Source organism: Coregonus clupeaformis, chromosome 11 (genome assembly GCF_020615455.1).
Source record: "Coregonus clupeaformis isolate EN_2021a chromosome 11, ASM2061545v1, whole genome shotgun sequence".
Lineage (NCBI taxonomy): Eukaryota > Metazoa > Chordata > Actinopteri > Salmoniformes > Salmonidae > Coregonus > Coregonus clupeaformis.
The window spans coordinates 26,665,952-26,678,782 of record NC_059202.1 but is presented as its reverse complement, the minus strand read 5'-3'; the positions used below and the strand labels follow the sequence as shown (position 1 = coordinate 26,678,782).

Here is a 12,831-nt window from a genome sequence, read left to right as displayed (position 1 = left end):
CACATCAATGCGAGCTGTGGCAAGAAGGTTTGCTGTGTCTGTCAGTGTCAGGCCAGTACATCAGGAGACGTGGAGGAGGCCGTAGGAGGGCAACAACCCAGCAGCAGGACTGCTACCTCCGCCTTTGTGCAAGGAGGAGCAGGAGGAGCACTGCCAAAGCCCTGCAAAATGACCTCCAGCAGGCCACAAATGTGCATGTGTCTGCTCAAACGGTCAGAAACAGACTCCATGAGGGTGGTATGAGGGCCCGACGTCCACAGGTGGGGGTTGTGCTTACAGCCCAACACCGTGCAGGACGTTTGGCATTTGCCAAAGAACACCAAGATTGGCAAATTCGCCACTGGCGCCCTGTGCTATTCATAGATGAAAGCAGGTTCACACTGAGCACATGTGACAGACGTGACACAGTCTGGAGACGCCGTGGAGAACGTTCTGCTGCCTGCAACATCCTCCAGCATGACCGGTTTGGCGGTGGGTCAGTCATGGTGTGGGGTGGCATTTCTTTGGGGGGCCGCACAGCCCTCCATGTGCTCGCCAGAGGTAGCCTGACTGCCATTAGGTACCGAGATGAGATCCTCAGACCCTTTGTGAGACCATATGCTGGTGCGGTTGGCCCTGGGTTCCTCCAAATGCAAGACAATGCTAGACCTCATGTGGCTGGAGTGTGTCAGCAGTTCCTGCAAGAGGAAGGCATTGATGCTATGGACTGGCCCGCCCTTTCCCCAGACCTGAATCCAATTGAGCACATCTGGGACATCATGTCTCGCTCCATCCACCAACGCCACGTTGCACCACAGACTGTCCAGGAGTTGGCGGATGCTTTAGTCCAGGTCTGGGAGGAGATCCCTCAGGAGACCATCCACCACCTCATCAGGAGCATGCCCAGGCGTTGTAGGGAGGTCATACAGGCACGTGGAGGCCACACACACACTACTGAGCCTCATTTTGATGGACATTACATCAAAGTTGGATCAGCCTGTAGTGTGGTTTTCCACTTTAATTTTGAGGGTGACTCCAAATCCAGACCTCCATGGGTTGATAAATTTGATTTCCATTGATAATTTTTGTGTGATTTTGTTGTCAGCACATTCAACTATGTAAAGAAAAAAGTATTTAATAACATTATTTCATTCATTCAGATCTAGGACGTGTTATTTTAGTGTTCCCTTTATATTTTTGAGCAGTGTATTTTCTTTGACCTTAGGTGCTCCTTACTTTAGCTGTTGAAAACATAACCAGCAGTGCCAAAAATACATATTATCATTACAGGTAATGCACAAAGCTTTCAGCAGCTCACACAGCAACAATACAGTCTGGTAGGAGATTCTCTGTTAAAAACCTCATACGAATCTCCTCCATTCCATGCATCTTGACTGAGGTCATCTTTATGCAATTAAATCCTATTTTTATTGTGGTAATTGGTTTAGTCAGAAACCAGACCTGGATTTCAGATAATTAATGTATGGGTTAGAAACAGAGGAGACATGAAGCATCTCAAAAGTGATACGATTGAAGCAAGCCTAACAGTTGTTAGAGAAGATACTGTGCAGTCTCTTCGAGTCCAATATACTAATTTTGCTCAGCCAGCCTCATGGAGTGAATGGAACAATAGGAGAGCATCTTAACTGAAAAATAAGAGTTTTGGACTTTGACTAGTCATAAAAATAGTATTGGATATGAACTGAAGCACTAAGGGGATAAAGAAGTACCCTATATACTGTATACAAAAGTATACAGTATATAGGGCTCAGCCAGTGGCCACAGCTCACAGAACGGGACTGTTGAGTGCTGAAGCGCGTAAAAATCGTCTGTTGTCGGTTGCAACTCTCACAACCGAGTTTAACTGTTTGTCGGGAGCTTCGTGAAATGCGTTTCCATGGCCGAGCAGCCGCACACAAGCCTAAGATCACCATGCACAATGCCAAGCGTCAGCTGGAGTGGTGTAAAGCTTGCCGCCATTGGACTCTGGAGCAGTGGAAACACGTTCTCTGGAGTGATGAATCACGCTTCACCATCTGGCAGTCCGACGGACGATTCTGGGTTTGGCGGATGCCAGGAGAACACTACCTGCCCGAATGCATAGTGTCAACTGTAACGTTTGGTGGAGGAGGAATAATGGTCTAGGACTGTTTCATGGTTCGGGCTAGGCCCCTTAGTTCCAGTGAAGAGAAATCTTAACGCTACAGCATACAATTACATTCTAGACGATTCTGTGCTTCCAACTTTGCAGCAAGAGTTTGGGGAAAGCCCTTTCCTGTTTCAGCATGACAATGTCCCCGTGCACAAAGCGAGGTCCATACAGAAATGGTTTGTCAAGATCAGTGTGGAAGAACTTGTTGGCTTGCAAAGAGCTCTGACATTAACCCCATCGAACACCTTTGGGATGAATTGGAATGCCGACTGCAAGCCAGGCCTAATCGCCCAACATCAGTGCCCGACCTCAGTAATGCTCTTGTGGCTGAATGGAAGCAAGTGCCCGCAGCAATGTTCCAACATCTAGTGGAAAGCCTTCCCAGAAGAGTGGAGGCTGTTATAGTAGCAAAGGGGGGACCAACTCCATATTAATGCCCTTGAAATGAGATGTTCGACGAGCAGGTGTCCACATACTCATGTAGTGTACTCTGGACAGCACAGAGTAGAAGTATTGAGGGAGTCGATGTGTTGTTGTGAAGTCTGATCAAGGATAGGTCACTTTTCTCCATGGTCTTCCAATGGTGTGTTCTGTTTACAGCAATAGCTACAATGAACTAGAAACTAGCCCAGGTACCAGTCAAGATGTGCTTTAACCAGCTTGTCTTTAACAATGTTTGTGTTGTTGACTGCAGGAAGTTAACTAGGTAAGACTTACTCCAAAGAATGAGGTGTCGCAACTACATTTTGTCAATTGTCAGTGATAACAAACTTGTAAATGACAGCAGTTCATTGTGTTAGTAATTATTTGAACTCTTGTGTGTGTTCTATCCTAGACTGTTCTTATCTAACATCACTACAAAACCAAACACCCATAGCCTCGAACTCGTCCATTTTGTTTGACGTTTTTCCTCGGCCTACATGGATCAACAACACTCTATATCCATGCCATCTTGATTGTACCGAAGGATCCTCCTCTTTGCTTGTGTCTATTTGCCAAAAAAAGAAGAATCAATATTTGTTGACATTTTGTCATATAAATGTGCTGTACCCAAATAGGATTAAGTTCCCCTATTGATCAGAAAGGTACTCACGGTGACTCTTATCTTAGCCTGGTCCCAGATCTGTTTATGCTGTCTTGCCAACGCCTATGGTCATTGTCACATCTGATCTGAGAACAGGCTATCTAATCATCTGTCATTTATTAGGTTATTCCTGGTTGGTTGAGTCTGGGTTTTGAATTCAGGGTTCGTCTGTCAACGTACAAAGTCCTTTCCAATGCTGCTGATTTGTTAATGTCATTACAATAATGAATTGTACACAAAGCAGTAACTGCCTAAGTGTCAGGTTGATTGTGTAAAGAAAGGCATTGTAAAACCATAAGGTCAAACCATTGGGTTGTAGAGACAACGATGAGAAAATAGATCAAAGAAGTTGATGATAAGTCAGACAGACCCACTGGGAAAATGCATAGTAAATTATTTGGACATTTCAACAGTAAATACACAGTACTAGAGGTAATTAAATGTGTGTGACTGTGACGATAGGAAGCACTGAAAGTATCGACATTTGAGGAGTCATTTGACGTCTTCACCAGTATTAAAGTGTACAAAGAACAGACTTTTCACTGTCACACAATATATGTATTTTGTTACTTTTATTTATATCTATGGTCCAAATAAAATGTGTACTACTCGTTCTTTCATGCCTTGCATTGGAATCGCTTCTCATTCAATGTTGTCCTCTTCGTTATTCAAATTATACACAAACCAATTGTGTTCTCCTCAATGCAAATGATGTCAGTTTCACTTTCAATAACAAGAAGCATCTACACAGTATCTACCAATGTCAACCAGCTGTATGGGGTCATCTTTCACCACTTGAGTCAATAGCCTCTTTGCCTGTCAGAAAGAGAGGTGAAAGAGGGATGAATTGGGGAAGAGGAGGCCGTTGTGTAGAGTAGGCTAGCCAGGGCCTCATGTGGTCTAGCGAAAGGGAGGAGGGGAGACCGACGGGGGAAGAGTGATCAATACCCCCCCCCAAATCCCCCTGATAACATGAAGGTTAGTACATCACCACCAACACACACACCCTGCAAGACCTCTTTAACTATAGAAGTGTATTAAGCAGACGATTTGGTGGAGAACAGTAGATCAAATAGATTAATGGATACACTTTTGTGACTCATTGTCCATTTAAAACTCAGCGAAGGAAGCACTTCCACTGTCCCTCTCTTGTATGCCAATATTCACAATGTCTGAGCCCTAAACACTTCACCCCCACCATGCATTGCAAAGCTACTGACACCAGCTGTCTAGAGGGGCTGGGTGAACCTCCTCCTTCCTCTCCTCTCTATGGGGGCGTGTCCTTAGCTGGCCCCTCTATTCATCCTTTGTGGAACAAGAGAGGGGAGCTGGGAACCTGCCCCATGCACCTGCGCCCCACCAAGTACACCACCAACCCCCTAGCCGGGTACTCCTGCACACACACAAACATGTACACACAGCCAGGCACCACAGGAGTCTACTGAGGGGAGGCCGGCTCATAATAATGGCTAGAACGGAGTATATGGAATGGCATCAAACACCTGGATCTATGCGTTTGATGTATTTGATATCATTCCACTTATTCCGCTCCAGCCATTACCACGAGCCCGTCCTCCCCAATTAAGGTGCCACCAACCTCCTGTGCCAGGCACATATGAATGCATACGCACACACGGCAATTTCCCTCTTCTTTTATATGGAGATTTGCACATCATATCAGTGACTTCCAAACATCCCCTCATAGCAGTCTCTATCTCTTCCTGGATCCTAGGAAGCTATTTGCCCTTAGTGGTACATGCTGCAATCTGGTGGTGTAAAAATCACACTGTCATTGCTATCAGACAATGTCAGGAGGACAAACTTACAGTGTCAGCGTTATGTTATACTTGTCTGGCTTCCTGTAAACCATTGTCTTTCCAGATACTGAGTGCTGTATTCAGGGGTAAGGGCTGTGTGTGAGTGGGGTACCCAGGTGTGGATGACTAATAATTTCCTCTCCGGACAAAGGAAAAACGTGGGAGGGAGGAGAAACATGAGAGGAGCGGGCCACCTGTCATGTGGTTTGGGTTCAACCACTGCTCAGTGATGTTCAATAAGAAGTGCTTTGCTCCCTTCTGGCTGTCTGGATCAATAGATAAGGTTTGAAACTGCCACCACCCGCCCAGCTGGCCCCACTGACATTAACCCTAGCTCCCCTTCTCCTCTTAGAACCATCCCAACATACAATGAGTGTACAAAACATTAGGAACACCTTCCTAATATTGAGTTGCACCCCGTTAAGCATGAAAACCCCAGCAGAGTTGCAGTTCTTGACACACTCAAACCGGTGCGCCTGGCACCTACTACCATATCCCGTTCAAAGGCACTTCAATCTTCTATCTTGCCCATTCACCCTCCGAATGGCACAAATACACAATCTACGTCTCAAGGCTTAAAAATCCGTCTTTAAACCGTCTCCTCCCCTTCATGTACACTGATTGAAGTGCATATAACAGGTGACATCAATAAGGGATCATAGCTTTCACCTGGATTCACTTGGTCAGCCTATGTCATGGAAAGAGCATGTTTTGTACACTCATTGTATATCCCAGGACAATTCCATGGAGCCAAATGGACGAGGCTCGTGATCAGGACAACTAGAACATCTAGAAATTAGGATTTGATTAATCAGGAAGAATCACAACCCTGAGCAGGAACAAGGTGCCCATAACCAATAACGCTGGGTCAGATAATTTATCATCCCTCTACATGGTTAGGAACAGAGAAGGGTATTCTGATCCTAGATCTGCGGCTAGTACCAGTTTCCATCAAGAGCTATAGACCCTTCTAAAAACACAAGAGAATCAGGCAAATTGAACACATCATTCATATGTTATTGAAATGAGCTGAAACATAGTGAATCTTCGCAGCATCCTGCTTGTCCGTTTTATTTTCAGGACAGACGCACAGCCATAATAAGATGACATGAGGTCAAGGTTCAAGGGTAAAAAAGCATTTTCATACACTCCAGACACATGAATACACAACAAATAAGAGGAACACCAGAGATCTGTATATGATGACAAGATGCTTATGTCTCTGCCCTAAAAATGGCAGTCGTTGTCCCAAAAGCGGGCGACAAGTTTAAATCAGATTACGGCAAGTGAAACCTCTCACTTCGCCTCCTCCTCTCTGGGAACTCTGTTTCATCCAAACAAACACTCATCATGACCTACATTGTAATGGACCGTACCCATTCTCCACAAACATTAGTATTATTTATTATTTTATCACATATACCAAATAGGTCTCATCCACCTATCACCAGTGACTTTGTTGTGCATTAAGTACAGTATTTAATACTACGGGTACTTTGTATCGTAACACAGCATCACAATTATTTGCAATGTTTACAAATTCCACAATTTTTTGGTGACTGACACACGTGATTTTGAGATGGTACATCATTGTCTGGGTCATTGTCATGCTTTCAAAATATCCATAATCTGAAATAAATGCCAATATTGTCAACCAAGTCACACCCTTCCTACCAGATATAACACTGCTAAAAATGTGTGGACGCTTAAAGAGAACATTTGAAAAATAAAAAGTAAACGACGAAAGAAATGATGTCAGTAAATGTTTTCTACCTCTAATGACATCATATACTGTAAATGCAATACTGTATTCCTATTACAGTAAACTTGTATTGACTAATCATAATGAAATAATAAATAAACAAATAAAAACAATTGACACACAATATTTTTTGAAAGATAGTGGAGTGTTTTCAGAACTCAGACTTGAGAATTGATCACTAGTGTCCGTTATATTTCATTTAGTAGTACCATCACTGTGCATCACATTACCCCTATCATTCTGGTGTATTGCATTATTTGCATTACGTGGATTGAGCTGGTACAACCTAAAGTACAGTCAATTAATGTATTACGTTCATATCAAGTTCTCAAATGAGTTGAGGCCTATTCAAATCAAACTCTGTTACCAGGTTTCCACCATAACAGTATCATAACAGTATCATTCTCCTTGAACTGTATAGGAACACACTGTGAAAGCAGATTCATTCAACCCTCGACTTATCCTGGAACTTCCCAGGTAGGGGCGAGGAACAGGGAAGCAAGATCAAAATGAACCGTTTCCAGCCCTAGCATAACATACAGTATCAGCCTACTACAGTATCATCAGACGACTATACAGTTCTCTGTTCTCAGTCTTATCGCAACTACCTGGGCCTTATTCATTTAGCACCAAACGGAAGAAAGCCGACTGAAATTAAACATTACTTTTCCGTAGCAAAATATTTTTCTACTGTGTGCCCTAATGAATACGACCCAGGCATGACTCAGTCATCCCGATTTCCCTCATCATTATTACAACAGGGTTCCTATAACACTGACAAACCTTAACACAAGTCAGGCCTCTCAATTAGCGTTTTTTTTTTACACAACACTTTGGCATAAGGGCCTTCCACATTCCAAAACAAATGCATGCCGCTTAGTCGCTGAGATAAACAACCTTAGGTCTGTTGACATGCTGTCTTCAAGTATTTATGGAGTGCCTGGTGGCATCACAAACTGTTCATAAGCATGTCATGAAGTCTTTAGAAGGGCCCTCATGGTGAAATGTTGTCGGACTGAAAGATACCAAGCATATAGACATGTGGGCGAAGGACTTCTAGATCATACCACTTTACGTACAAGATAAGACTGCTCACATTAGAGACATAAATTCAAGCTTGAGCCCTGTTCCAGATACAAACCTCTATGGATTTGCTCCATTCTGTTCAGTACTGCAGGCAGCGACTTGATTTTGCAGGTGAGTGTTAAACACCTGTTGATTGTGTATAAGCCAATACCCCAAAAATACATACAGTACAAAATGAAAGAACATAGATTAAGAAAAAAAAGAAAAAACATTAAGTTCATCCATTTTAGTGTGGTTAGCGATATGTATACCTGCTTAGCAATATATATAATTTTCCTTGTTAGGGAACTCCAGTGTTGTGATTCAACTATGATTATATATATACAGTTTAATATATCCATATAAACTTGTTATGCCGTCAGTGCATTAGGTAGCCGTAGGGGTTTTTCCAGTGAGAAATGATAGACAACACCCTTTAAATAAAAACACTAACGATTAGATTAGCGGAGTGGAGTCTTCTTCATACATTATTTTCTGAATATTAACACTTAAATGTCACAAGGAGTATGCAACGACCCTGGTTACAACCTGGTTTACCTCAAACGGGTTTCTGTAAAATATTTTGAGGCCTAGTATTCACATAGGGCCAAATCCTACATTGAGATGCCAAGGAAGGTTTAAGTTGAGTGATAGAATAAGGATTGAGAACGTTGCTTGGGAGGAAACTGCAGCAGCCAAAGAAGCGTCGCTGTATATTCAGCAGTATGTAGTAAAAAGAGGGTCTGGGGTAAGATAGGAAAATGGCTATGTCAATGGAAACCTCGATGTTTTCCCAAGCACCTTATGGTCAAACGGAGACGGGAGTGTTGTGGTGGTGGACGGTCCGGTCATCATAGGATCAAGAAGAGTATGATGACAACAAGCAGAATGGCCAGTAGAATGCCAATAGCACACCACTGTCGGCGGTCTGCAAGAGAAGGGAGAGAGAGAGAGAGAGAGGAAGGTAAACTGTAACAAACAACGGGAGGAGCAATTTATCTATTTTTTTTTTTAATGTAAAATAATAATAAGACAATTATTTCAGACATATTAAGGCATGAAAGGTCCAAATAAATAAAATTACAAGGAATTCATGTTCTATGAAGGCTACCATGTCTTTCAACCTGAAACAATCATCTTTTAAAGTTGCAATTTGAGTGGCATGTTGCAAAGAAAACTTGATATAATACAATATAGTACAAATATAAAACCCTAAGCACATTGTCTAGGGGCCAGGGGAAAGTACCGGCAGGCACATTGTATAGGGGATGGGGGGGAAAGTCCCGACAGGATATCCGGACAAAAAAGGACCAGATTTCATTTGACTCCCTGTCTCCTGAGTTCTTCCTGTTGAAAGCTTCCTGAGGGTGTTTCCTTATAAGGAGGTGCCACCATTTGTTGGGGTGTGGGGTGTACTTTTCCTTCCTCTCCAGCTGTGACCCGTTATGACTCCAGGTCGTCTGGCACAGACGTTCCCTTCAAAAGGAAGCCTCCACTCTCAAGTAAAGCATATATCATCTTTAATGACCATCCATACATCAGTGACCTGGGCATATTAAAGAACATCAAAAGACATCGACAATAATACCTTACTGCTACCTCAGTAACCTCTATAAGTTGCAGACTTTGATAATTTGAGGTAATGGAGATGGCTTCTGAACTTTGAAGTGTATTCTTCCCCAAGGTAGAAAGGTGGTGAATAAAGAGCCTGTTGTATTACTCACCGGTGGTCATGTTGGAGACCTTGGCCAGCTTCTTCATGACGTTGTCTAGTCTGGAGTGGGTACCTTCCATCTCATTGGAGAAGTCATCCAGCATCCTGCAAGAGAGAAGAGACGCTGCATTCTAGATACCAGGAAAGATATATACCTGTATCCACAAAGCGTCTCAGAGTTGGAGTGCTGATCTAGGATCAGGTCGCCCCTCTGCATATAATATTATTCATTATAATCTAAAAGTCAAAACTGATCATAAAGCTGGAATCCTTAGTGGTGAAACTGCCACATCCGTTTGCGATATTAGTTACTGCAAATGACAAACACTGTTTTTTCCCATGTTGCGCAATGCTCCTCACCCATGCTTCGTCAATAAAACAAAAACAAAACAATGGCAGTGGGGCGGACAGTGACGCCGTTTCCCCTACTGCGGATTCCATCTTTAAAATCAGCACTCCTAGTTGGAGACGCTTGATACATACAGCACCTGATTATCTGTGCAGACCTGAAACCCTAGTAATTATGTTATTGATGAATGTTGCTGTGGCTGTGTACGTACACTGTCTGTTCGTCCAGCTCCATACCAATCCTCTCAGACATGTTCTTCAGCACTCCGATGGTCCCAGACACCAGCTCCAGCTGCTCATCCTGCTGCTCTGCCATGAGCTGACACACACACACGCAAACACACACACGCACGCAAACACACGCACACAAACACACACACACACAGGTCAATGCCGATTACTTATGTCACCATATTCATTTCACACAAAGCAACTGATGAGGAAAAATATAAATAAAATGATTCCTTTGCCAAAACAATGTAAAATCCAGCACATAGTAAGTACAGAAATCAGCAATAGTCGATCTCAAGCTCATAAGAATGAGTGAGACACATTTCTATTAACTATACCTGCTGCTGGGTTTGCTGCTCATCAATGAACAAGGAGTTGGCCGTCCGTAGCTCTTGGTCCAGACGGGTGTATTTGTCAGGTCCTGGTTGCCAGATTGGGCCTTGAGACCCACTGTCCCCTAACAGAGCCTGGTGGAGAAGTGGAGTAGAAATTATTACATATGAGATCTGCTGAAGTATGGTCGCTGCAATGGTGAGGAGGAGTCAATGGTGAGGAGGAGTCTTCTTTGCAAGGATCCAGCCAATACGAATAGCTCTTATTCTCTGACCAATGCTAATTGAGGATGTTTGCAGTGTCAACGATCCGGCAAAGCAGTACGCAACCTGCTGCTTTAAAATTTGCTACACATTTGAGAAGTGCATTGCGTCATACTGCACCATTACATGCAAATAGTTCATTAAGATCTTAGTCCAATAGTTATACAGAGCTACACACCTGTCTGTTTTTCTTGTCTGACATGGCTAAGGCCGTTGGACTGGACATGTGGTCTTTCATTTCCTGAAATAGAAAACAGCAAAACACAGCAGTGAAATTAATACAGATGGCGAGTGGCATCGCAGTGCTAGTTGTGCCACTAGAGATCCTGGTTCGAATCCAGGCTCTGTCGTAGCCGGCCGCGACCCATGGGGCGGCGCACAATTGGCCCAGCGTCGTCCAGGGTAGGGGAGGGAATGGCCGGCAGGGATGTAGCTCAGTTGGTAGAGCCTGCTGTTTGCAACGCAAGGGATGTGGGTTCGATTCCGACGGGGGGCCAGTATGAAAAAAATAAAATAATGTATGCACTCACTAACTGTAAGTCGCTCTGGATAAGAGTGTCTACTAAAATGTAAATGTAATAATAAAGGTATACACTATGCGTTGGCCATTGGCTGATAATGGCTATTATAAAACACAACACCTCTAATTAGGGGTCCTAGCACAGAAGGTGCAGGAACCCTATTATTTTTGTTAGTGTTACTGCTGCTTGCGGTCATATTTTTGTGTGATGGTTACTACAAGTTCAACCGGATTCCATTCAAGCCTGTGTGCCTCGGGCCTGACTCACCTTAACAGTTTGTCTAGTGCTTGTGATGAAGCCTTTCCGTTTGGTTAGCTCCACTGCGTCCAGATTGAACTTCTTAGGGTTTGATTCAACAATACTTGCATTCACTGTTAAGGAATAGCCTATTCAACACTAACATGCACCAAAGACATGACAATCAAGTGGAGTAGAAAAAATATTTTATTCTCTATGAAGACTGAAATCAACTACAATTGGAGGAAGTACTGTATTTGTTTTGATAAACCAAGTTAAACTAATGGTCATTTTATGTTGGAAGGATATTGATGGTCTCATCGAGATCCTCCAGGTCCCATTCGATGGACCGCAGACTGTTTCTCAACTCATTGGTGGTCCAGTCTACCTCCTCCTTGGAAGTACCACTGGGATCCTGTAGCAGCTCGCTCCATCTCTGGTACAGCCCTTGGGCAGTGTTCACTGCCTTCTGGACCTCACTGGAGATTAAGAGAGTCAATAATAAAGTACATATATCTAGCTATCTATCTAGTTATAGCACATATAAATGCAATACTGTGTATAACAAAGAGGTAGCCGGCAAGACATAACGTTACAGTCACAGTGGCATATTAACATAACCACACATACAATATCATTAATACGTCAACTGATATAGCTAGTCACAAACTGTAAAGAAGAATCTTTGCCATAGCTGTCTGTCTTTTAAAAAATCATACATTAGCTAACAAATTAAACGTTGTAAAGAAACCCAAGACTGCGACAGCGAGCTACCCGTTTGCTAAACATGCTAGCTATAGCTACAATGTTAGCTGTATATCCAACCCGTTAAGACAAACGCCATAAAAACACAAAATTCTATCATATGCCTCTCATCATTGTGACAATCAGCTGTCAATCACGAATGCAATTTGCTAGACGGATAGCTTCAACAAATCCCCTTTGTTCCAAACTAGTTAGCTAGCTACCGTTAGCCATCCTTGCTAAAGCCAGGCTTGATGGCAAACAAGATAGCTAGCTAGCTAACATTACACGGTTGAAGCTGACAGGCTGATTAAGCCTTAGCTACTTACCATTTGACGACGAAAAACGGATCTTCCATAGACATGTTGCTCAATAATTTACTGCAATACTAATGTTTCAAATTCGTACCCCTTCGAGAGGCATGCATGACCTGTTGATTGTCTTACAACAACAAAACAAGAGGTTCTGTTTACATGCGAGCATCCAACAGCGAGTGCTTCAAAACTTCCATGACTCCACGAAATTGCTTCCGGTTCGAAGGTTAGTGTATTATTTGGTGACTGGCATCTGACCTATTTAAT

At 43.1% G+C, this 12,831-nt stretch overlaps 1 protein-coding gene across 3 annotated transcripts; it reads right to left on the bottom strand.

The window, feature by feature from the left end:
- Nucleotides 1-6,072: 6,072 nt before the first annotated feature.
- On the bottom strand, nt 6,073-12,831 carry LOC121576456 (syntaxin-6). 3 transcript variants are annotated; one of them, XM_041889612.2, is made up of 8 exons: nt 12,580-12,831; nt 11,816-11,985; nt 11,537-11,631; nt 10,927-10,989; nt 10,491-10,619; nt 10,134-10,240; nt 9,584-9,678; nt 6,073-9,335 (listed from the first exon to the last, which is right to left on the bottom strand). In XM_041889612.2, exons 1-8 carry the CDS (start codon nt 12,612-12,614, stop codon nt 9,235-9,237), a joined length of 795 nt encoding a protein of 264 aa, XP_041745546.1. In that variant the 5' UTR covers nt 12,615-12,831; the 3' UTR covers nt 6,073-9,234. The 3 variants fall into 3 exon arrangements, with proteins under 3 accessions (XP_041745546.1, XP_041745547.1, XP_041745548.1); XM_041889613.2 differs by having other exon boundaries at nt 6,073-8,787; nt 12,580-12,818; XM_041889614.2 differs by having other exon boundaries at nt 9,244-9,405; nt 12,580-12,820.

Bases quoted from the DNA above. Each gene is read 5' to 3' on its own strand.
- LOC121576456 (XM_041889612.2), bottom strand. From the start codon at position 12,614: ATGTCTATGGAAGATCCGTTTTTCGTCGTCAAATG. The intron at 9,679-10,133 runs GTACGTACACAG...TCTCTCTTGCAG, and splicing joins GAGCTGGACGAACAGACAGT to GATGCTGGATGACTTCTCCA. The intron at 9,336-9,583 runs GTGAGTAATACA...TTCCTTTTGAAG, and splicing joins GGTCTCCAACATGACCACCG to GGAACGTCTGTGCCAGACGA.